This window comes from Anoplopoma fimbria, chromosome 1 (genome assembly GCF_027596085.1).
Source record: "Anoplopoma fimbria isolate UVic2021 breed Golden Eagle Sablefish chromosome 1, Afim_UVic_2022, whole genome shotgun sequence".
NCBI classification, from domain to species: domain Eukaryota; kingdom Metazoa; phylum Chordata; class Actinopteri; order Perciformes; family Anoplopomatidae; genus Anoplopoma; species Anoplopoma fimbria.
In genome coordinates, this window is record NC_072449.1 from 10,889,565 (window position 1) to 10,913,133 (window position 23,569).

The 23,569-nt window shown below is 42.7% G+C and overlaps 1 protein-coding gene across 1 annotated transcript in view; it reads left to right on the forward strand.

The window, feature by feature from the left end:
- Window positions 1-19,784, forward strand: part of clpb (ClpB family mitochondrial disaggregase) — a 33,340-nt gene extending 13,556 nt beyond the window's left edge. The window contains exons 6-16 of the mRNA XM_054596775.1: window positions 4,444-4,541; window positions 5,969-6,083; window positions 11,601-11,678; window positions 13,993-14,048; window positions 14,491-14,535; window positions 14,964-15,125; window positions 15,242-15,398; window positions 15,577-15,650; window positions 15,882-16,001; window positions 17,632-17,736; window positions 18,376-19,784. Of these exons, the coding sequence (XP_054452750.1) occupies window positions 4,444-4,541; window positions 5,969-6,083; window positions 11,601-11,678; window positions 13,993-14,048; window positions 14,491-14,535; window positions 14,964-15,125; window positions 15,242-15,398; window positions 15,577-15,650; window positions 15,882-16,001; window positions 17,632-17,736; window positions 18,376-18,573 (1,208 nt within the window). The 3' untranslated portion in view covers window positions 18,574-19,784. The remainder of the gene's footprint in view (window positions 1-4,443; window positions 4,542-5,968; window positions 6,084-11,600; window positions 11,679-13,992; window positions 14,049-14,490; window positions 14,536-14,963; window positions 15,126-15,241; window positions 15,399-15,576; window positions 15,651-15,881; window positions 16,002-17,631; window positions 17,737-18,375) is intronic.
- Window positions 19,785-23,569: the final 3,785 nt, after the last annotated feature.

The window sequence follows — 23,569 nt, forward strand, 5'->3', positions numbered from 1 at the left end:
CAATATCTTCATCTGTTGTTGGGCTGGATAGTGCTCAATCAAGTTACTTAGCTGGTTTAGGTTTTGTTTTCAAGTTTCATTGATATTTGGTGAAGTTTGTCCTTATAGGCCAAGGCAGAATGTTTTTATTTACACTTATACATTCTTTTAGCTTTTACGGATATAAGTAAAATTCCCCCCGCCCATTTCCTCCTGAACAGATTTCGTAGCATTTAAAATTTCTGGTAAAACATTTCTTTTTTTTGTGGTTTGCCACTCCTCTGAGAGAATGTCCACTTGGCTTTCATATGGTCTGACATTCTGATTTATAAGGATAAGATTGTTTCTGTATTGCCAATTAATGCCCAAAAATCTCTAATTCTAGGGTGTGATTTATTAATTAGAGGAAACAAATGAGGAAAGGACCCGTTTCATAAGGACACATGCCAGACTCCTTACCTTAATCTTTGCTATCCAAACTAAATGGTTCTCATTCTGCCTTCAGCTTTAAAAAGCTTTCCATGTATCATCATCTTATCGCCTCCACCCCCCGAGTAATATAAACAGTATTACAAAGCTCATTTGAAATTGATCACTCGTTCATACCCCCTCTCCATTCACCCCCATTACACTCGCACCTGTCGTTGACTCAGCTCCACACACACACACACACACACACACACACACACACACACACACACACACACACACACACACACACACACACACACACACACACACACACACACACACACACACACACACACACACACACACACACACACACACACACACTCATAGACCCTCGGGGCAGAATACCCCCCTCAGTTTCCAGGCGAGCAGCTCTTAAACAAGCTAGTCCTAGTTGAACTGTGACCTCCACACAGAACGTGCCCTTGGGGTAACTCCACAATCACAGGATGTGTGTGTCTTTTGTGAGTGTGTATATATGTATGTACATGTCTTTGTGCTGGCTTTTTTTCCATCCTATGAATTCAAATATTCATATATTCATGTATGCTTTTACCCTTTTGATATGTTTAAGTTTGCACACGCACATTTGTAGATGTTGCGTTTTTGGCTGATTCGTTTTAATCTAAAAAACATTTTTTAGGATCAAACACCCAAACCTCCATCACTATGACACACACACACACACACACACACACACAAGCTAGTATTAATGTCTTGTTTATGTTTATGATGGATGGTGCATCCAAAGCTCTGTCTGCCCGTCTCTCCCGTCTCACTCCTGCGTCAGTAAGCACTCTGTACTCTTAAACAAATCACTTCGTCTAACTCGATCAAATGTTCCGCAGACGCATTTTTGAATTAAAAAGGTAAGAAATTTCACAAAAAGCAGAGACATTTGTTTTAAGTCAATCAGATTAAAGATGGGCTGTTTCTTTTTACTCGCCCCGACTGGGTCGTTGCTGGTTTGGCGCCACCATCACAGCCAATAACAATCACGAGCTCACACACTGTCAATCACCAACACATTGCTGTCCATGTGCATGTGTGACTCTGTGTGAATGGCAGAGTAATTAAAGGGTTTTATACACATCTTTTATGCATTTGATTATTATTGACAAAGCTTGTGTCACTTGTACCGTTTTTTTTTTTCTTTAATCCAATTCCTCTTTGTCGCCTCCAATCAATCTTTTTTTACATCATCACAAAAAAAAAAGAACTTCCACAGCTTCAGGACATCTGTGTGGATTTGGGTTTGTGTGTGTGTGTGTGTGTGTGTGTGTGTGTGTGTGTGTGTGTGTGTGTGTGTGTGTGTGTGTGTGAGTGTGAGTGTGTGTGTGAGTCCTCTGATTGAGCGTCATCTTCCCTTCATGTATGTGCCCGGTGCGTGTATCCCATACTTTGTTATTTCCCTTGTGTTTGTGTGCGTCCATGTTACTCTACCAGCCGCCGGTTTGCTCTTTTGGCCTTAGCCGGCCCTGGACTCACATCTCCATCCATCACAGTCTCCAGGCCCAGCCCCGGGCCTCTCCTCGCCCCACACTCCCTCGCCCTACCTGCGGAGGCTCTCTAGCTCCTCCCCAGGCTCCACATCAGGCCCCATGGCCACAGGCGCTCGGTAATGGACGGCTCCGTAGGTGGTATGAGGCCAGAAGAGAGACACACACACACACACACACACACACACACACACACACACACACACACACACACACACACACACACACACACACACACACACACACACACACACACACAAAGACAGACCAGCAGGGCTCTCTCCCACCAGCTGCAGTGAAAGAGAGGGAGGAGGAAATAGGAAAGAGGAGGGACTCCTAATAGGCATAACTAAAGCACTCCTAATGAAGGGATCCTGTGTATGCGCAAGAGTGTGTGTGTGTGTGTGTGTGTGTGTGTGTGTGTGTGTGTGTGTGTGCTTGCATGTGAATGTTCAGCTGTGTGTGTGTGTGTGTGTGTGTGTGTGTGTGTCTGTTAGTGTTGATCCTGTTATAAAGTGTTATGGCCCAGAGGGTTGGCCTGATATTAAAGCCCTAAATGATGCTATTTATTATGTCCAGTGTCTGTGTGTGTGCGTGTGTGTAGGGTGGGTGTGGGGGGGTACTTTATTGCTTTCCTCCCTCATGTTTTTGTGGGTGGAGGTGTAGTGTTGTGTAGTTGTCAGGATCGATAGCTTCGAGAGCAGGTCACAGAATTTAGGGTTTTATCGATAATCATCACGGTGATTATTAGTCTCTGCGGTCGGTGCTCAGAGCAAAAGGATCGTCCAGCACCTGTAATGATTACATACTCTGTTACAGTTCCTCCTGTCTGTAGCTCACTCAGAAAATGTTCCGATGGGTCATCTGGTTTTCAATGCAGCATTCAACATCCTGAACGATCACAGTGGCCATTAATGTGGTTTTATGCATCACTTTCAGATTTGGTATAAATATCTGACCTCATCAGCTTAAAGGACACAGTGGAGGCCATAATATACTTTTAAATGATGACCCAAATTTAATATATCTTCAAGTATTGTCAAAAATATCAGTGATTTATTTTAATCTTCAACGTGTGTGTTCCCTGCCAACTATAGTTAAAGTGACACATTGTGAGTTCCTCTCAGTAGTGTCTCAAGGAGCTTTCACACCCATATTATTTGATGTCCCTGAGACCAAACAGACGTTTTTGTTGGTCCAGATCCAATTGAACCATGGTTCAGTTCACTTTTAGCGTGAAAACTACAGGAAGTCCGGAAAAAGGAAAAGAAACGCAGTGAAACAAAATGAGCCACAGTGGCACACAGCGAGAGGAGGGCACTAGATGTTTAATTGATATTTGGTCCGACAACGTAAAAAAGAGTCGGTTGGACATTCCGTCTCTTTAAAATGATTTATCCAGAGGATGAGAGAGAGAGGATATAATGGGGCGTTTAAATGCTATATTTTATTATACTCAGGAACCAGAGCGTCTTTGATTCCCCTTTTATTGTTTACATTTGTTATGTTGCAAGACTCCAAAAAGCTCCCCTTGTTCACCGAGTGTGACATCTAAACCTTCTGTTCATAAAACAAAGATGCACTCCAGTTTCAGTACATGAGAGTTTTTCATAGTTTGTGCTATGGATGCATTTTGGTCGCTAGGAGAAAAGTCTCTAGGTTTGAGGCAATGGCCTGGAAGTGGGCATGTGTTGGCTGTCGAGAATCTACTCTTTACCTCAGCTTCACACTTTTATGTGTGTGTATGTTATTTTCAAATGTGTAGCTGATTTTGCAACAAAAAAAAAAATGTATTTCCATTATTTATTGCATTTAAATGTTACCTTTGGCGTAGCTGATACGATGGAAACATTCACTTGTTCATGTAGAGTCACGTGTGGTGCAGGTCAGGGCAGAAGGCACTGCTAACCATCCTCTCTGACAAGTCACGGCACACTTCACACGTGCTGTGACAATATATGTCTCTTCCTCATTTTATACCCTGGCGCCTTAAAGATCTGTTTAACAAAAGCATTTCCTCCGTTTGACCCCTCCGGCTGTGGAAAGTGTGTGTTTGTGTGCCTCTATGGCCCCCCAACCTGCAACAACCTGCAGAGTGTATGGATTGCATAATAATCCAGGGTGGTGGTGTGCGGGTGTAGGGGTCAAAGGATGCGTTATTGGCACGCGTTGCAGATATGAAACCCCCTACAGTGTCATTGCATCGCGCTCCTGCTTCACTGCAGTTAGTCTTCAGTGACCCCTGAACCCACGTGACCTCTAACCCTAACCTCACACTCTCCATCGACGTGTTGACCCTCCTGCTGAGGTGGTGTGCGCATGTTCTTTTAGCACTTTGCAGCTAAAAAAGATACAGGACATTTTATCTAAAAAGGAAATATTTTTTGTCATTCTGTTTAAGTTTCAAACCACTTTTCTTTAGTAGCTACAATGATTTTTTTCTAATGTAGGATGTTTTCGTGTTTGTGTGTGTTTGTTGCATGCTTGCATACAGGTGCCAACCCCCTGCAGACCAACGGTTTGGGACACACAGCACGGGCCTATGCTAAAGAGGGAGAAGTGGGCACAGTGCTGCAGGAGTTTGAGGGGAAGGTATGACGCACTCATACAGACGCAAACTGTTCATTTAGATCTTCGAATGAGCAAGCAAGTAGTACATCATTAGTTTTCCACGCACACAAATGCATAAATACTGTAGTGGTTTGCTGTGGCCTGCGTGTGAATGACTCAGCGCTATTCACTCAGTAGACATCTGTGTCATTTAGTTGCCTTCATGCACACAGACACACTCTCCTCAGGAGGTCTGTGTCAGTCTGCTGACTGACTGACAGGTGCTATTGAGAGTGAGAGAGGTGAAAGCTGGTAGAGGTTAACTGGGGTTAAAAACATGCTGAAGAAAAGTTGGATTATATGTCAACCTTATATTTAAATCGTTACATGGGACTAGATATAACGCACAAACCTGCAGCAGTCTAATGTTTTTAAATATCGTATGAGTATTTTCATCTCCAAATTATTGCACATTATTGATATCCAGATATTTGGTTTAAAATAATGTATTTATCCATACCCTAATATACATATCAGTAGATCACCGTGATTCAGTACTTTTTGCGCATGTAAAGGCATTAAAATAATCAAAAATGCACTAAGAATGCTATCAGTAAACTGTTAAAGAAATCAGTTCTTCTTTGTGTTGGATTTTCTTGGATAGTTCTTTTTTTTTTTCAATTGGTAAAATGTGATTTAAATTAGGAACTGAGGGTGATCTTGAGGCTCGGTTAAGTTTTAACTGATGAGTTCAGGGACTCCTCACTGCTTATCTCTTGGTGTTTCACAGGCTTATAGTAGTGGAGGTTTGGATCAGCTGTTTTCTTAAATAAAACTTGAGTTACCCGTAGTTATCTACCAGCTTGACAGCAGGCCGGAGCTAAGCAAGATGGAGAGGGAGAATAAACAGCCCGCCTCCACTGCAGGGCGAAAACCTGGAGTCTGAGAGGACAAAGAGGAGAGGATGAATGAGTCATGGGGCGGCCGCAAGAAAGACAGAGGGAGAGAAACTGAAAAAAAATAAAACGTGGAAAGAAAGTGAGGTTGGAAAAGAGATCAAATCAGCAGAAAAGAGGAAATGTGTGTCAGGGAAATGAAGGCAAAGACAGATAGAGAGGTGGAGTGTGTTAAAGAGGAGGAAGTTGGAGGGAGGGAGTAGTAGAGAGACTGAAAAACACCAAGACCCTTTTGTAGAGAAAAAGGGTGAAACCGCCTCATTATTTCTACTTTATTATTTTCTTCTTCATAGCTTTGCACAGCAATCTTATGTTTGCATGTTTGGCCATTCACTCTTACGCTGTGAAGTTGTTAGGAGTGGTGATGACGAAAAGAGAATGAGAAAGAGGAGTAAACGGGGGGGCAGACTTGCAAACTCGTCAATGTCCCTTTGATTGTTTACATGTCTTCCTTCTCTTCCTGATTCATTAACTGTCTCGTCTGTTTTCTGTGTGTTCTTTACCTCCATCCAGTTCCAGGAGGTGCAGGCTCGGCGGGAGGCGGAGGAGAGGCGGAGGTTCCCCCTGGAGAGGAGGCTGAAGGAGCACATCATCGGACAGGAGGGGGCCATCAATATCGTGGCTTCAGGTAAACACACACACACACACACACACACACACACACACACACACACAGAACATTAAATATGCAGCTAATACACAATGATACACCACAATATTAAGTACACATAAATACATGCAAAGCCATGTTTCCACGCTGCTTTTCTTTCTTTATTTCTTTTCAGCATGTTTCTTTTCCTCTCTGTTGCTGTCCTCCCTCCCCTCCCTCCCACAGTAGGCGGGTTCAGACAGACCGGCGGAGGCTGTAATTGGTTAATTGTGATGAATGAGCTGTCTGTCAGGAGTACACAGGTGCTGTGCTCATGTGTGTGTGTTTGTGTGTGTGTGACAGCCGAAGAGGCCAGGCTTGGAGCCGCCAGTTAACACGATTACAGAGAGAGGAGACATACTACAGACCCCCCTCCTTCTCTTTTCTCTCCCCCTTTTTGCCCCCCCCCACTCTGTCTCTCAACCCTTTTTCTCTCCTCAGTGTCTCCCTCCATCTCCATCTCTCTCTCTCTTTACCCCTCGATCTTCATCACACCCACCCTTTCGTCCTTTCCTTCTTCCACTCTGTGGCCTCCGCCTTCTGCATCTTTCCATCATCGTTCCTTCGAGCTGTGCCGTCCATCTCGCTTCCTAAAAAGACGGAGTCGGGAATGGACAGGTGGAGGGCAAAGTGATTGAGACCTGAAGGGAAAAAAACGATGAGACGTAGGGTAAAACTGATGGAGGCAAGGGGAGGCGAAAAAAAAGAGAGAGGAGAGCTGATGGGAGGAGATGGCTAGGAAGAAGAAAGCTCGGAGCACTGAAAGAAAGACAAAGAGAGCGAGTGTAATGCATAGAGAAGATGAGGGAGGATGAGTTAGAGCACAATAACACAGCAGACAGTAAAGAGCTGATATTACACCAGGCATCCATGGAGGCCATGTATTGATCCGCAGATGAGAGAGAGAGAGAGAGTGTGAGAGTGAGTGTGTGTGTGTGTGTGTGTGTGTGTGTGTGTGTGTGTGTGTGTGTGTGTGTGTGTGTGTGTGTGTGTGTGTGTGTGTGTGTGTGTGTGTGTGTGTGTGTGTGTGTGTGTGTGTGTGTGTTCAGAAAGGGTTCTGCAGCGAAGGACAGGGCTGTGTGTTCTTTTTTATGATCTCAGACAGATTTGTGAATATAATCAACCCACTCCCAAAGCTAGAAGCAGATGTTATAATCTGTTATGTTTTGGTGAGAGCAAATACTGCAGAGTTTATAACCAACAGGAGAACAACTTGGATTATATACACAACTACAATTCTGAAAATACAAACTATAGATGTCCATGAAGCCAAATACAAATGGTGATGCCATTTGAGCGTTAAGTGTCAGCTGGGGTTTTGATGGGAGTCAATGAAAGAAAGGGAATCGTGGGACTTGTAGTCTTTGGCAAGGTGATGAATGATTGTTGTTATCAAGGCAAATTGCCATGAAAGCCATAGAAGACGTCGCCACGGTGATAAAGGAACAGCTTATTGATTTCTGAGAAGTATTACAGTGAATATATCACACACACACACACACACACACACACACACACACACACACACACACACACACACACACACACACACTGAAGGCAAGCAAGAAAATGTGTGGGATGCCTAAAAGAGGCAGACAGAGGATCCATCTGCAAAGATATTTTCAAAAACTCACGTTATCTGCTCTGCATGTTTACTGCACAGATGAGCTGAGCAGGAATGAGCCGAACTCTGGGAGGGGAAGTAGAGATTTGGAGATGAGGAGATGGACCAGGACAGAGCGGAAGGCATATCCTGGAGATAAAGAGACAACAAATGAGAATGTTCCGATGAAGAGAGAGCTGCAAATGAGCAGATTATGTAATCGCAGAAGGAACACATATACAATAATATATTTTACTACACATCATGAGTTCTTAGAATAAAATATGGTGAAACCGGGAAAAGAAACCTTTGTCAAATGTCGGCACTTTTACTTTCTTCATACATTTCCTTCAAAGCAAAAATGCCATGAAAAATGGCTCATTACAATTTAGAAAACTGATAAATAAAATATTTAGTCAACATTACATATATCAAAAAATCATCACATTTGAGAGGCAGGAAGTAGTGAATTTGTGGCAATTTATCTTGATAAATTACTTACAAAAACTATTAATCATAGATATCCTAGATGTGGATGATTAAATTTCTATCTATCCGCCATTGATTAGTAAATTATATAAATATAGATAGCTGATGTTGAATCAATTAAAACACAAGATATCTATATTTATTTAGTCTTTATATCTACAGTTATGTTTTTTGCTGAGCAGAATTTGAGAAAAGAAAATAGCTTTGTTTGTTTTTTTTCATATTTTGCATTTGGTGTGTTGTCATGACTCCAAAACGGCTGCTTCCACCCGAACTCCTCATGACGAACAGCTGGCCTGCAGCAAGATACACAACCGCACACCAAGTACAAATACACTTACTTACACACACACACACACACACACACACACACACACACACACACACACACACACACACACACACACACACACACACACAGGAAGGAGGTTAGATTGATCCAGGTTTAGCTCTCAGGGCTAAGAGTTATTGAGGAGAATCATCCCTCTGTAATCATGTTAGAGCCAACCAGACCTGCCCAATACACACTGCTCTGTGAGTGTGTGTGTGTGTGTGTGTGTGTGTGTGTGTGTGTGTGTGTGTGTGTGTGTGTGTGTGTGTGTGTGTGTGTGTGTGTGAGAGAGAGAGAGAGAGAGAGAGCTTTCATTTGTTTTGTGTCTCCTTCCTTTCCTTGTTGTTGTCGTCGGGGTCCTCTGAGAAATGTCAATGTGCCCTTCTGTCAAAGTCGGTCTCAATCAGCTAAAACACAAACAGAAGGTTACGCTGTCATTCACACAGCTGTAGATAAAGTAGACGGAGCTTTGGAGCCCCTCTTGTCACTATTCATCTCTGTGTCCATCTCTGACACACTCGTTTGTTTCTCTGTCTCCTTATCTCCATCACTCCTCTCTCTTTCCCCTCTTTATCTCCCTCCACATCCTCCTCTTTCCTCCCCCTTATCTTCGCTCCTACCGCTGTCTCCCTCTCCACCATGTCATCTCTCTTCCTCCCTCATTCTGCCCCTCCTCATCTTCTCCTGCCAAGCATCTGTTCTTTATGATTATCAGCTATTAGTAGCCACTTTAACACTCAGATCTGGTGTCTGTCGCGAGGTATTTTAGCTTCACTGCATCACACGCAGACATGTTGGTACGAGATGCTTAGACTGGATAAACACTGCAGCTTCGACTGTTTTAGGAAGTTGAACAGAAGTTTTTGTTCTCTTTATCAAGGTGGCCACATTGTTCTCCAGCCACATTTCTCTGGTGCATTATTTAAGCCTGTCTTCTCCAACTGTGTTGCTAACTATAAGACATTTTTGCTGGGAACTTGTTCCTCTTTGGGGGAAGTTGGCCAGAAACTGTAAAGGCACAGACAAGTTGAGAAGAATACATGGCAGGTGTATAAAAAATAAAGGACAAGCCTGCCAACCCTTCAGTGCTTTTTGGGTTGATGATTTTACAAGGCTGTGTTCTCACTTGTCAATCAAACAGACAGGGGTTTTAAGATGTCAAAGACGTGCTGGACCAATGTTTTAACTGCCTAAATTTCAAATCCAGAGGTAAAGTCGTCAAGTAGAAGCTAAACGACAGACGTAGTGTGTGTGTGTGTTTGCATGTTTTGTGGCCTTATCAGGCTAAAACACTATGACCTGAGGTGTCAGTTTCACAGTGGCCAACACTGAAATTGTAATTAATAATTGCATACTTATATTAAAGTTTCTATTTATGGAATTCAGTGCTTATCTATTGCCTCAACACGGCTCTCAACATGGCGACAACTGAGTCGATGGCCTGCAGCTAACGGCGCTAACAGGGCAAAGCATGGCATTCTCTTCTGGGATAGATATTACTCCTCCTTACATTAATGCTACATTAACAGTTATTTCCTGCTGTAGTAATGCTCTGAATATGCCTAACTTAACAGCTCCTAGTATTTATGTTTAATGAAAATGACCTTTGGTTTGATGTGGTTTGGGTCCTGTGGTTATTGTAGAAACAGCATGATTCTGTTGAATATTTTGTTTTTAAAATATTCCAAATCTAAAGAAAAACATGCAGAGCATTTAAGTTGTGTTTCCAGTGGAGCTGATACACGGTTATGTGTAAAACCATTAGGATACTGTCTCTGAAGCACCCCAAGCAGCAAGGTGAAAGGTACCATCATCGTATATTACCTAAAAACGAAGCAAAGTGAAATGAAGAAAAGCTTAATTTATTTGTTACACATAAATCAGAGTGGTAAAGAAATAGTTGTGATTATGATATACCAGCATATCTGCCAACATCAGTACAGGTGAGAGGTCTTGAGGTGAAGTGGCAGCTCTTAAAGGGAACTGTGGTCATGTTTGTTTCAGCTTTGTAACAATTGAAATGCCAACTTACCTGAATGACACAATCTGTATACATCCACCCATTTTTTTATGCTCTGCTCATCGATTTGGGGTCGGGGGCCTCTCAGCTCCTAAAGGTGGGGCACATGGTGACACCGTGAACAGAGGGCCAGTCTATCTCAAGGCTAACACAAAACAAACAATGACAGTCATAGCTACGAGATATTTAGAGTCTCCAGTTCGTCTAAAATGTACGTCTTTGGACTGATGGAGGAAAGCCACACCAACACAGCGAGAACGCTCCACATTAAGGCTTCGGCCTGCCAGTGGATTCAAACCCAGGGCTTTTATTTTGCTGAAAGCATCCAATAAGCCACCGTTTGCTTCGATCCTGTTGGCAGAACCCTGCTCGTCTATGGCTCTGGTCTTGGCCCCGGCCTTCTCAACAGCTTTAGGTTTGGATGAGTTTGTGCTCGCGGCTGAAACCACGGGCCAAATACACTCTTTACTACCCTCCGATCCACCTCATCATCTCGTCTTTGTGTATGTGTGTGAGTGTGGTTGCTGGGGTGATGGCAGGGTTGGGTAGGCACTCCCTCTTTAAGCGAGCGTGTGTGTCTGTGTGTGTGTGTGTGTGTGTGTGTGTGTGTGTGTGTGTGTGTGTGTGTGTGTGTGTGTGTGTGTGTGTGTGTGTGTGTGTGTGTGTGTGTGTGTGTGTGTGTGTGTGAGGCTGCAATCCATGCTAAACTGATTTCGCCATGGCCGCGCCAGGGAGGCTAACACAATTACTGCTGGCTAATGGCCCCACTGACTGAGGGGGGGAGAGAGGCAGCGTGGGTTAGCTTTTCTGGAGGTCTCTCATCTTGCTCTCTTGCTCTGTTTTCTCTCTTCTGTCTCCTTCCCCCCCCCTCTCCACCAAATGTCTTGACCCTTTTCTCATCCCTGCTCTCTCGCTCTTTTATCATAGTTTCTGGGATACCCGTCGCCCTCGGGTCAACGCGGTTCAGACGGGTGAAACTTAGAATACTCGGTGCAAAAGCAAAGTCAACAAATGCAAATGACTGAAATAATGGCCCTCCTTTTCTTTCTGTAGCCATCAGGAGGAAGGAGAATGGTTGGTACGACGAAGAGCATCCTCTCGTATTCCTCTTCCTCGGCTCATCAGGAATTGGTAAATCACTCTCTCATTTTTCACACCAAACAGTTACCTCTCTTTCTCTCTCTTTGTCTCTCTCATGAAACAATAGCAAAACAAACAAAAAAAACCCTCTCCAGTGTCTTGAAAGTATCTGCCAAAATAAACAGAACACTTGAGTAAGTTAAGTTTCTGAAGTTTGTTGGATGAATGCGGAGTGTATTTTTCTTCTGCCAGTCTACTGATTTCAAAAGAAACAGAATACACAAACGACAAACGCAACAAAAGCACGTGTCATGCTGTAAAATGTAAACATAAACTGGAGAAACTAAGAAGTCAGTGAAGGAGTTTGTCTCTAAGGTGTCATTATTTATTGTGTGCAGTAAAAGAAGACTTTAAACCAGCATTTTTTACTGTTTCGCACATCTACCTATTGTATTGATTGATTGATTGTACTTCAAACTTAAAAAGAGTGGCCGTATTTGAGTAATTAAAGACAAAAATCTGAGAGAATATGTTTTTTAAGCTTAACAACCTCAGTCATCTATTTTCTTAAAGGGATCCTTTGCCGATTTCAACCAGCTTTGTATCATTACAAAGTGGGTAGTATGCAAATAAACATTGATTATGCTGTTACAATGAACATGCAAATTTTCTAAGTAAAATTTGTTTGGATTGGAAAAGAGATGAGATCACTAATTATGTAATGGATGGTTTCATGCCGATTTATGAGCAGTTCCTAACAACAGCGACTGTAAACATTTTAAATGTCACAACCTGTCTGACTCTGGAACAGCTTGGCAGTGTCACCGGATTTAGTCCCGCCCACAAAGGCTCTGATTGGCTGACCTGTTTCTTAATCAATTTTCCTTAAGGGGATAATAAAGATAATCATCCATCAATTTCCAACCAGGGAAACTACAGACCATCTGAAATTCACTGACAGAGATTGTGGTGTGGGTGGCAATTCTGAGGTCATGAACCAGGCTAGTATCTGGTGTTTAGTATAAGCACTAGTGTGTAAATGAACACACAGTGATACACAACACACAAAATCTATAAAGATGTTCATTGACAAACAGTAGGTGAACAGCATGTCAAGTCTACTTAAGATGATACAAAGTAAAAAAAAAAAAAAAAAAAAAAAATCACACATTTATAAAAGCAGATCAATATGCAAAGAAGTTTAGAACTAAGTTGTGTGTGTGTGTGTGTGTGTGTGTGTGTGTGTGTGTGTGTGTGTGTGTGTGTGTGTGTGTGTGTGTGTGTGTGTGTGTGTGTGTGTGTGTGTGTATCTCAGGACCAATCAAAGTCAAAGCTATCATTTTTTTAATTGATCAGTATTGGCTTTATAAAGAAAAATCCATTTCTTATCCATAGTTTATTGCAGCTCATAGAACTCTGTGTGCACTAGCTGTCAAAAACAGCTGATTGCACTTTAAAACACTGGAGGAAACCTTTTGCTGGCGCACGGCGTTGAGAGGGAACAAATCTCAGACCAACACTATGGCGGGTTTCAATTAAAGATATCCACTGGGGGTTGGTGGGGATGAATTGAGACTGTCTAAATTCTGTCTGGACTTTTCTGCTACAACAGATCCACACTGGCACTCCTCTTTCTCAAAAAAAGTGAATTGTTTTCAGTCTTTTTAAAAGAGGGAAAGTGTGCATTGTTGTAAGAAAAGCTTCTCAAACAGCTGCAAGATGAAGAAGTGTGAGTGTTTGTGTGTTAGTGAGGGAAAGAGGGAGACGGGGGGGATATTAAGGGCCGGATAGATGGCTAAAAAAAGAGGGAGATGGTGAGATGACAGGCCAGAGAGATGGATGAAGGAGAGACGGTGTTCATATTCTCTGTTGCCTTCAGCGACAAACAGTAGCCATGAGACATCAATATTAAACACAGCAACAAGAGAGACACACACACACACACACACACACACACACACACACACACACACACACACACACACACACACACACACACACACACACACCACACACACACACACATCACCAAACACCAAACACAAGACATCAATATCGCATATGAGCATTTATATGCAGAATATTTTAGCTACAAACATAATGTGTGCTTCTGGAGAGCAGGAGATGATTGAAGGCTTTGTAGGGGGAGACGCTGGGATTTAGGCCAGCACTTAGAAAACGAGAGAGAGTTCGTCTTCCTGTCTGAAATGAAGAAGCTTGTTTTCCTAAAATCTCTGCATACTGATATATTCCGAAAAAGCAGTGACTGATTTTTAAATATATATAAATATATATATTTAAATGGAGGCAGGGTTGTTCCTATTTGAAGCGAAATAATTAATGAAATAATTTTCTGGTGACACAGGAAAGACAGAGTTGGCCAAACAGGTGGCTCGCTACATGCACAAGGACATCAAGAAGGTATGTTATGAAGCATCACACACACACACACACACACACACACACACACACACACACACACACACACACACACACACACACACACACACACACACACACACACACACACACACACACACACACACACACACACACACACACACACACACACAGATGTCCTGAAGCTGTGGAAGTTTTTTTTTTTGTGATGATGTAAAAAAAGATTGATTGGAGGCGACAAAGAGGAATTAGAAATCAGTGTCAATAGGTGGGGGAAAAAAACAGCTCTTCTCAAAGATATAAAACACAGTAATTTAATTCTAGCGGTTCTTCCCACCTTGAAGAAATGACATAGAATTCAATTTGTGTTGGTTACCATGGAAACTATTAATAGCACATGCTCAACGCAGTGATACGCACTGATACGGCAGCTTGTTGTGGTTAACCCGTCGTGTGATTGCAGGGTTTCATCCGTATGGACATGTCCGAGTTCCAGGAAAAACATGAGGTGAGACTCTTTAGCTTCTCCAAATACACGGGTGTGAAGACAGGAAGTAGCCAAAGTGTTTTGATATTTTCTAATGACTGAATCACACATACTGTGTGGAATATGTTGTTCTGGGAGAGGTTCATTTACAGATGAATGGTACTGACGCATTGGATTAATTATGTTTATGTACTGATAGGGGACACATAAACCCAAATTAATATTGTTTTTTGCCCTATTTCGTGAAGCTTTGATGATGAATATATTTAATCAGTGGATCAGAGTTATGATGAGGGTTACGATGCTGATGAACCACATCTAATCATTTCACCCTCAGTATTTTTATCCAGTGGTTACTTTTTGATCCTGGCAAATGTACTATTTCTGTTAAATTGTTAAACTTATTTCTGTGCACCCTCTCTCCCTCCCTTTTATGCACCATCTCTCAGGTGGCGAAGTTCATTGGCTCCCCGCCGGGTTATGTGGGACATGAGGAAGGGGGTCAGCTGACTAAGCTGTTGAAGGCGTGTCCCAACGCTGTTGTTCTGTTTGACGAAGTAGACAAGGCCCACCCTGATGTTCTCACTATCATGCTGCAGCTCTTTGACGAGGTAGAAACACAGATGAGCGCAGATATCACACTCATCCTGTGTTTCTGTTCGATAAAAAACATTTGCAAATGTAACATTAATGAATTGATCTATCGTTCCTGCCGTTCCCCTTTCAGGGTCGCCTCACAGACGGCAAGGGGAAGACCATTGAATGTAAAGACGCCATCTTCATCATGACCTCTAACATTGCGAGTGACGAAATCGCCCAGCATGCACTGCAGCTTCGCGAGGAAGCTGATGTGATCAGCCGCAGAAAGCTGGCGGACAACCTCGGTGAGAGAAGCACACCAACACATAACTAAAACTAAACTATTTGGATCAATATTTTAGAAACTCCAAAAAAGTTCACACAAACTGTAGTTCTTTGGCACAACACTGTAAAGACATAGAGCCATCAGGTGAGTTGAGTCAAAACGGAAATTAATGTTTAAGTTCTGCTTTTTCCCCCCAGAGGATGTACAGAAAGGTGATGACGTCAAAATCTCCCGACAGTTTAAAGAATCAGTGATTCGACCGATCCTGAAGGTAATTCAGTCACACACACACACAACACACACACACACACACACACACACACACACACACACACACACACACACACACACACACACACACACACACACACACACACACACACAAACCGTTTTCATTTCTGAGAAACGTTGCAGTTCAACTATTTGTTCCTCCACAGCGGTGTACTGTAGTTGGCCTGAGAGGCTTCGGTTTGTCATTGTTAATTCTTTGGTTCCTCTCCAGGCTCATTACAGGAGGGACGAGTTCCTGGGTCGGATCAATGAGATTGTATACTTCCTGCCGTTCTGTCACTCAGAGCTCCTACAGCTGGTCAGCAAGGAGCTCAACTTCTGGGCCAAGAAGGTATGTAGCGATGTGTGGAGAGGTCATTTCACCGTCTTCAGAGTATCCTAAATTTTAGGGGTGGGCGATATTGAAATACCCCTACTGACGATATTGCTTTGAGAGAAACAATGAAAAACAAAATAGTTAATTGTAAATCAGGTAAATGGGCTGGTAGTAAGTGCCTTCTCATAATCTCAAAACCGTTGACTGTCACGTTTATATTTTGTTGCCTTTGTAAAAGCCCCTTTGTGGATGGAGTCGGGGGCAGACTTGCTATTCTGTTAGATTGTGTATTTGGAGCGGAGATTTTTTGGGGTGTTTCCATCTTAACTCCCGACTTGTTTATTGCACCGCTTACAAATTACTCTGTTTACATTCTCTGGCTCTCTTTTTTGGTTTGGTTGAAAACCAAAGAACCACCATAAAAGGTGCATCTGCATTATTTATTTTTGCTCAAGTGAGCAGATATCTTTCCTGTTGGAGTTAGGCCCCCAAGGGTAATTACTAATAGTTTAAAGCTTCATTCATAATGATGACATTCAAATTATTATTATTATTATTAATAACTTGCTAGCATGTTGTTGCTTTTTTTTAATAATACGCCACAACAATGCGAAAAGGCATTTAGAAAGCAAGAAACAAAAGAGAAGGACTCAATAAAGCACAAAATTCATATTAGGCCTTGCTCAATTGAATATCATTCTGTTATCAGGGACACATGAGGACCATTATTGTGGCCGACCAATATCGTGTTGACCGATAATCTCGTCATATCGCACGAGCGTACTTCATTTATCCGGTTTGTCTGGAGGCCCCACCCCCTTCATCCTTCAGCCTCTGAGCCGTGCAGGAACACACGCAGATCAATATTATGTGGCGCTACTACTCACTATAATGTGATTACAGTATTTAACATGTGGAGCCTTCATCAATATTTAATTATTAATATTACATCTGCTGTCCTGACAGCCAGCATGGACCCTGCAGGCAGCACATAGCAACCCGACTCATGACTCTGCGCATTTGTCTTTTCTGTGTGTGTGTGTGTGTGTGTGTGTGTGTGTGTGTGTGTGTGTGTGTGTGTGTGTGTGTGTGTGTGTGTGTGTGTGTGTGTGTGTGTGTGTGTGTGTGTGTGTGTGTGTGTGTCTTGTGCATCAATTTGTTGTTGTTTCTGTTATCTTTAATTTTTTAAGTGTTCATGTCTCATAATAACTGGTCTCTGTCTGAATGTGGCAGCGGAGCTCACAGCAGAAATCTCATTATTACAGAATCCTCATGAGCCATTTGTTTGTCACTCACTTATATTAAATAAATTAAATGTTTATTGCCATCATTATTGCCTTTAATATGGTATTTGTATTGTTGTAATATAAGTGGTTATATCTCTGGAGTAAAACATGGCTCCGTATTTATTGAATGGAGTGTTAACATCAGTAGCTAAATGAGCAGCTCTGATCGCTACTATTGACTGGTGTTTGATTAAAACGCATTAAGGCCTTGTTGATTAGCGCTGGCAGACATGCTGCTTGACAGTATGTCTCCTCTCCAGCATCCACTCTTTTGTGATTTCACTGTTTATGATACTCTTATCTACTGAAGGCCAACACCAGTGCACACACAATTAACCTCTTCTCTTCCCTTTCATTAGGCCAAGCAGCGCCACGGCATAAATCTTCAGTGGGAGCGCCCGGTTCTGGACCTGCTGGCGGGCGGGTATAACATGCACTACGGAGCGCGCTCCATCAAACATGAGGTATGCAGGTGGTGTAACACACTGACTGCCACTACAGTCTGCATAGTTTTTAAGGGCTTAAAATGATAGTATAAAGATCTGGGGGACCAGTAGAGCAAGCAGGGGGAGATGTTTACAGACAGATTTAATGTTAGCGAGCACTTTCAAATAAGTGCTTAAGATAAAATGTCTAAACTGGTCTGGTTTGGTGTAAAGCCTATTTGATTATATGCGTTATTGGCAGAGCCACCACATCCCTATATCTCAACAATGACATAAGTCAAATGTTATATAACTGGTCGGAGTGTTTGCCAGGACATGAGCTTTAAGAAAGCGTGATGGCCATTTTTCCCTTTTCTTTCGACATTTTTTGGACCAAACGGTGAGTCAATTAATCAGAGAAGTGCCTCCTGTCAGCAGAGAACAATGTTCAGTAAAATGTCCAACATCAGCATAATGTTGTTTTAGCAGCAAAGCTCAAGAATAGCAATAATAGACCATTAACTTATGACTATAATATGAATAAAGTAACCAATTATTCCAGATACAATCTAGAAAAACTAAAGGGAAATGCTTGGCATCATAATCTGAGACCATCAAACCAGTACCAGTCAGTACGCTGGTTTAAATACATTTAATACCTCGTCACTGATCCCTCAGGTGGAGCGGCGGGTCGTCAACCAGTTAGCGGCAGCGTACGAGCAGGAGCTGCTGCCCAAAGGCTGCACCCTGCGTCTGACCGTCCAATCAGAGGACCCGGAGGAGAGGAGCGCGCCCAGTCTGCGCCTTGAGGTGGTAGGAGAGGACAGCTCGTCAAGAACACTAGACATCCGTCCACCGCTCAGCCCTGAACACTAACTCAAACACAGAGGATTTATCCAGATATGTATGCACACATTTACACTTTCATCACACACACCATACCATCATCATAGTGTCAGGAGGAAGGATGGTTCTTGATGGATGTTACCAATAAAAGTACCTCTGATAAAATCATCGCTGCCTCTCTGTTTCAGTACACACATGCAGTAATTACATGCCAACTTTTCCGCAGTATGCAGTACAATCTCTGCCAACAGTGTGTGCTGTAAACAGTATATTAAGTCCATTAACGTTTATGTTACAACAGACTTTCATATCAGCTGGGTCTCATATCATGAGCTGTGCATACAGTTTCAGGTGTAAGTACGTAAATGTGTTGCGGGTTGTAAAAGTAGCAAAGAGGCTTCAGCGTACCGGTGCAGCTTCATGAACAAATATCTCATCAGTGGATTGACGCCAGTCGTATCAGCTGAAACAAAAAGCTTTGCATCGTTACGTTTGTAGTAGCTTATTGTTGATCAACTTATCTGTGACATAGTGGTGACGTTAATGTCCACTTTATTGTGTAGAACGCTGAAAACAGACAAATTATTTAATATTTATTAAAGATATATATATAGTAGTTTAGTTAATGGCAATGAACAGTGGTAGAAATGACAGTAAAAGGATGAACGTTGCATGGTTTGGCAGAGACAGGAAGTCAAATGGGGGGGGGGGAATAAAAAATATGATATAGATTTAAGAATGACAATGTGTTGCCAAAACTGGACAAATAACAGCCACTTTGAGTTTGTCCATTTGCTGTGAAGGAGACTGAAGTATATATGACCAAAGATAGTTTGACATTGCCTTTAGATTGTTGCCTGTGTGTTCACTGTAATGCACATTTTACCCACCAGCACTGATAAATGTTAGTCAACACAACCTGCTTAATCATTTCATTTTAGTAAAGAATGTGTAAGTTGGAGAAATACCAAACGTATAGCAGCCCATTTGAATGATGGGTAATAAAAACTGCCTTGTGAATTGTTTCTGTTGATGCATGTTGATGTAAAAAAAAAAGTGTCGTCTGTCACGACATCGTGCTCTGGTGCTGTACAGTGTGTGTCTGCACAGGCAATGTCTAGAAATGATATTCAAAGTGTTGTTTCATAAATGTTTGAACAGCATGTTGACGAGGCGCCAAATGTAATCGAGCAACATTTTTCATCCTTGTATCCCAACCTCCACCGTGTAAATAAAGTCATCACAACAAAAAGGGAATTCCTGTTTTTTGTTCCGTTTGTGTCGCCCTGACACTCCTGATGGATGTGTGTGTGTGTGTGTGTGTGTGTGTGTGTGTGTGTGTGTGTGTGTGTGTGTGTGTGTGTGTGTGTGTGTGTGTGTGTGTGTGTGTGTGTGTGTGTGTGTGAGAGAGGTTGACTAGTGCCTGGGTGGGAATCCTGCAACAATAACGCTTGTCCACCTTGTGAAACAACATGACAGCGGAATTTCCTTGGAATTCTGCTCTGTGTGGGGGTCTGTGTCGGACGCTGGGAGGGAATGCAGCACGCTAAATGCTACAGAAATGTAGAACACAACTCACACACACACACACACACACACACACCCTGCGGGAATGTCCTCCCTATAAAGAGGAATTAGCATGCAGGAGAAAGACACATTCACTCTTACTGTGCTCCTCCTGGACCCCCCAACAGCACACACACGTTCAGCCGGCTTTACACACATCTGCAGAGTCACGGCTGTCATTCCCTGTTGATTTGCAGGAAAACACCGAGATCATTTTCTGAGGGTTTGAAATTATCGAACAGCCAATTAGTCAGCACAAAATGAATAGCCAATACTTTTGATGATGGATTAATCATTGATTTTCAAGCAAAGAAAATCCAAATATTTGCCGTTTTACAGCTTTTTAAATTTTGTTTCCTCTTAAAAATAAATTAAATATCTTTGTGTTTTTTGAAGATGTCGTTTTGTGCTTCAGCAACTTGCAATGGGTACTTTTTCAATATTTTCTGATATTTTAGAATCTAAAAGATTAATCAGAAAGATAATAGTTGAATCAATACTGAAAATAATCGTCAGTTGAACCCCAGTTTTCTTCCAATAAAACTTTTTAGTCACAACTCAATTGTCTCAAAGCAACAAAAAAGAAATCGTGCTTCATTAATTCTCTATGATTGGTATAGTTATAATAATGGAAATCAATAATGGATGGTGGCTTTTATCTAGACCCAGTTCACCTCAGCAGTACAGTGCATTTCATTCACGGTTTGGTCCTCAAAAGGTAGTCTGAACATTTGTTGTACTTCCTGGGAACTGAAGAGAAGTCTTTCTTATTTGTCTACCAACCACTCGGAATCTGAGACTACTTTTTAATTGTAGTTTGCACTGTAAACAAATTGTCAAATACTTTTGAAAATGTTACCCGCATCTTGTGAATCTGATCAAAGGAGCAACACACCATTAGACGTTTTCAAAAGTGGGACTCTTGAAGCGGCTGCATCTGGACAGTAGATCAGGTTTTGCTATGATACCTCAAGGCTCTTTTCCCCCTATCTCTTATAACCCTCGAACACATCTGCACTTTATGGTTTTAGGAAGTCAAGCTGGCGTCCATGTGTGTGTGTGTGTGTATCCATTTACCCTCCCCGAGGAGGAAGACAAGAATAAGGGGAGGAGGGAGAGAGAAGAGGCTCTTAGTCTGTCCGTCAGGCTATTTCTGACTGCTGCCATTTCTCTGATTAGATTATGGAGAAACAGAACCTGGCCCTCCATCGTCCTAACCTCCCTCTCACTCTATCTCGATACATTTTGCTCAACCCGCCCCCCCCATCCTCAGCTTCTCTCTCTTTCTCCTCCACCTTATCCTTTCAGTCCTTCGTTCTTCCTCTGCCTGTCCATCCATCTGTCTGTGTCTCTCTCTCTCTCTCTCTGTCCCTCCACCTTCTGCTGCTGATGCAAACCGAGGAGAGTTCAAGGTGCAAGAGAGAAGCAAAACAGAGAAGAGAGGGAGAGGGTAAAGAATCAAAACATGGGAGGAGGGAAATGGGAGAAAAGATGGGAGAATTTTTTCATTGATACAAAAACGTCTGTATGAAAATGTCAAGACTACAGTACTTTGATGTTACCTCACTATGACTGTCTCTCCTTGGTCAAACACCGGGGCCAAAGCAGCAGCAGCAGCAACACATGACCACAGATGAAGTAATAATTCATGGCCTTCGTCGATATTGCGTGTTGGTGGTGCAATTTCTCTAAGCAAACTGTAATAAACCAAATTATAAAAACCATTTCAGTCGCCCTGATGGCCTCTGGGTTCAAGGTGCTGACCAAGAACCACAACGTCTCCAGTTCATTCCCCACCTTCCTTCTCCTCTTATTTCCTCTCATCTCATCTCTGTCAACTATCTAGTTAAAGCAAACAATAATCAGAGTAATACAAACAGCAGTAGAGAGCACTAGAGCTGCTTGAGTAATCATGATGACTTTGCAGAGTCAAACTGCTCTTTTTCTTCTTTTTTTTGTTAAATCAGCCCAGATGTCAGACAGCACTGTGTTTATCCAGATGAGACCAACATGTCCATTGGCATTTCTTTTGAATCTAACTGTTGTGATAATGTTTCCAGTGTGTGTTTGAATGCGTCACATGATGCCTTATGTGTGAGATCTGGCCCATGTGCTCTTTTGAAGAATACTACTCTGTTCTGTTCATAAAAAGATAGGTAAAGAAGTTTGGGTGTGTTTGATTTCAGTTGTTGTTGTTGTTGTTGTTGTTGTTGTTGTGCAGCAGCAGCAGCAGCAGCAGCAGCCCGGAGAGGTGCAGCAGCCAGGTGGAGGTGGTGAATGATGAACGACTACTAGAGGCTCTCCCATTATCATATCTGTCCCTGCTCTTAACGGGGGATTTTCATCCGTGTCCCTCCGCACTCCTCTCATCCCTCCCTCCCTCCCTCCCTCTCTCATTCTGCTCCCCCAGGAAAGCGATCGATTTCACCTCCATTACCTCAGTCCTCTCAGCTTTAAAGATGCTCCTCGTGCAATGCAGCCGTAAAGCAGTTATCACAGCCTGCGCGAGGCTTTTATTTTGGTGCTCCATAATTTGCTCCAATGAGACTTCCAGGCTCTTGTGCTAACGCTGGAGTTGATGGTGGCCATGCTGTGGTCCGGGGATGGAGACACGGACATTTAGGGTTGCACACACACACACACCGGATGCCGTCCGGTTACCGCGAGGCCATCACGTGACAGTCCCCCTGGGAAAATTAGCATAAAAGACAAATAAAAGGACCCCACCTAAAAAAAAACACACCAGTCTGCCATCCTTTCTTTTAAAGAAAAGGAAAGAATCCATTCCGCCTAATTCGAACCTTGCTCAGGGACAGCTCGCGTGGCAGATTGCAGCCTAATTAGTTTAGAGGGAATTTAATTCAATTAACTTTCCACAGCTCCGCGCGCCCCGCCGCTGGGCTGCTTTCAGAGCGCGGGGCCAGAGCTCGAGATCTAATTAGCGTGTTTGGAGAAGCTCTCCTGCGCGCGGCCATCCCCTCGCCGCTCCAGCTGTGGTGCGTGTGTGTGTGTGTGTGTGTGTGTGTGTGTGTGTGTGTGTGTGTGTGTGTGTGTGTGTGTGTGTGTGTACCGTGGTCTCCCGGGACGTGTTTTTTTTTGTTTTGTTTTGTTTTTTTTATCCTAAAAAGCTTCTTTTTTAAGTAACATGCCGTTATCCATTAGGATAATACCGGTCTGGTGCCGCAGTGGAGAGATGTACGCAGCATGTGAATAACCGCAGCTGCTCTGCGTCATATTCCGGCTGACGCGTGCATGTTGAATTGATGTTAGAGTGGATTTAAATTAGTGTGAGTGTAATTTGATGGGTTAAAATTAATGGGCACATTTTGTGGCAAATTGACAAAAAACACCAGCCTGATGAGCCTTTGTGCTGGACAGTTATTCCTGTCTCATTAATAACTATAGTGGCTCTTTGACTGACTTTTGGTCCATGTTGACTCGAGCTAAACTCATTGGAGTA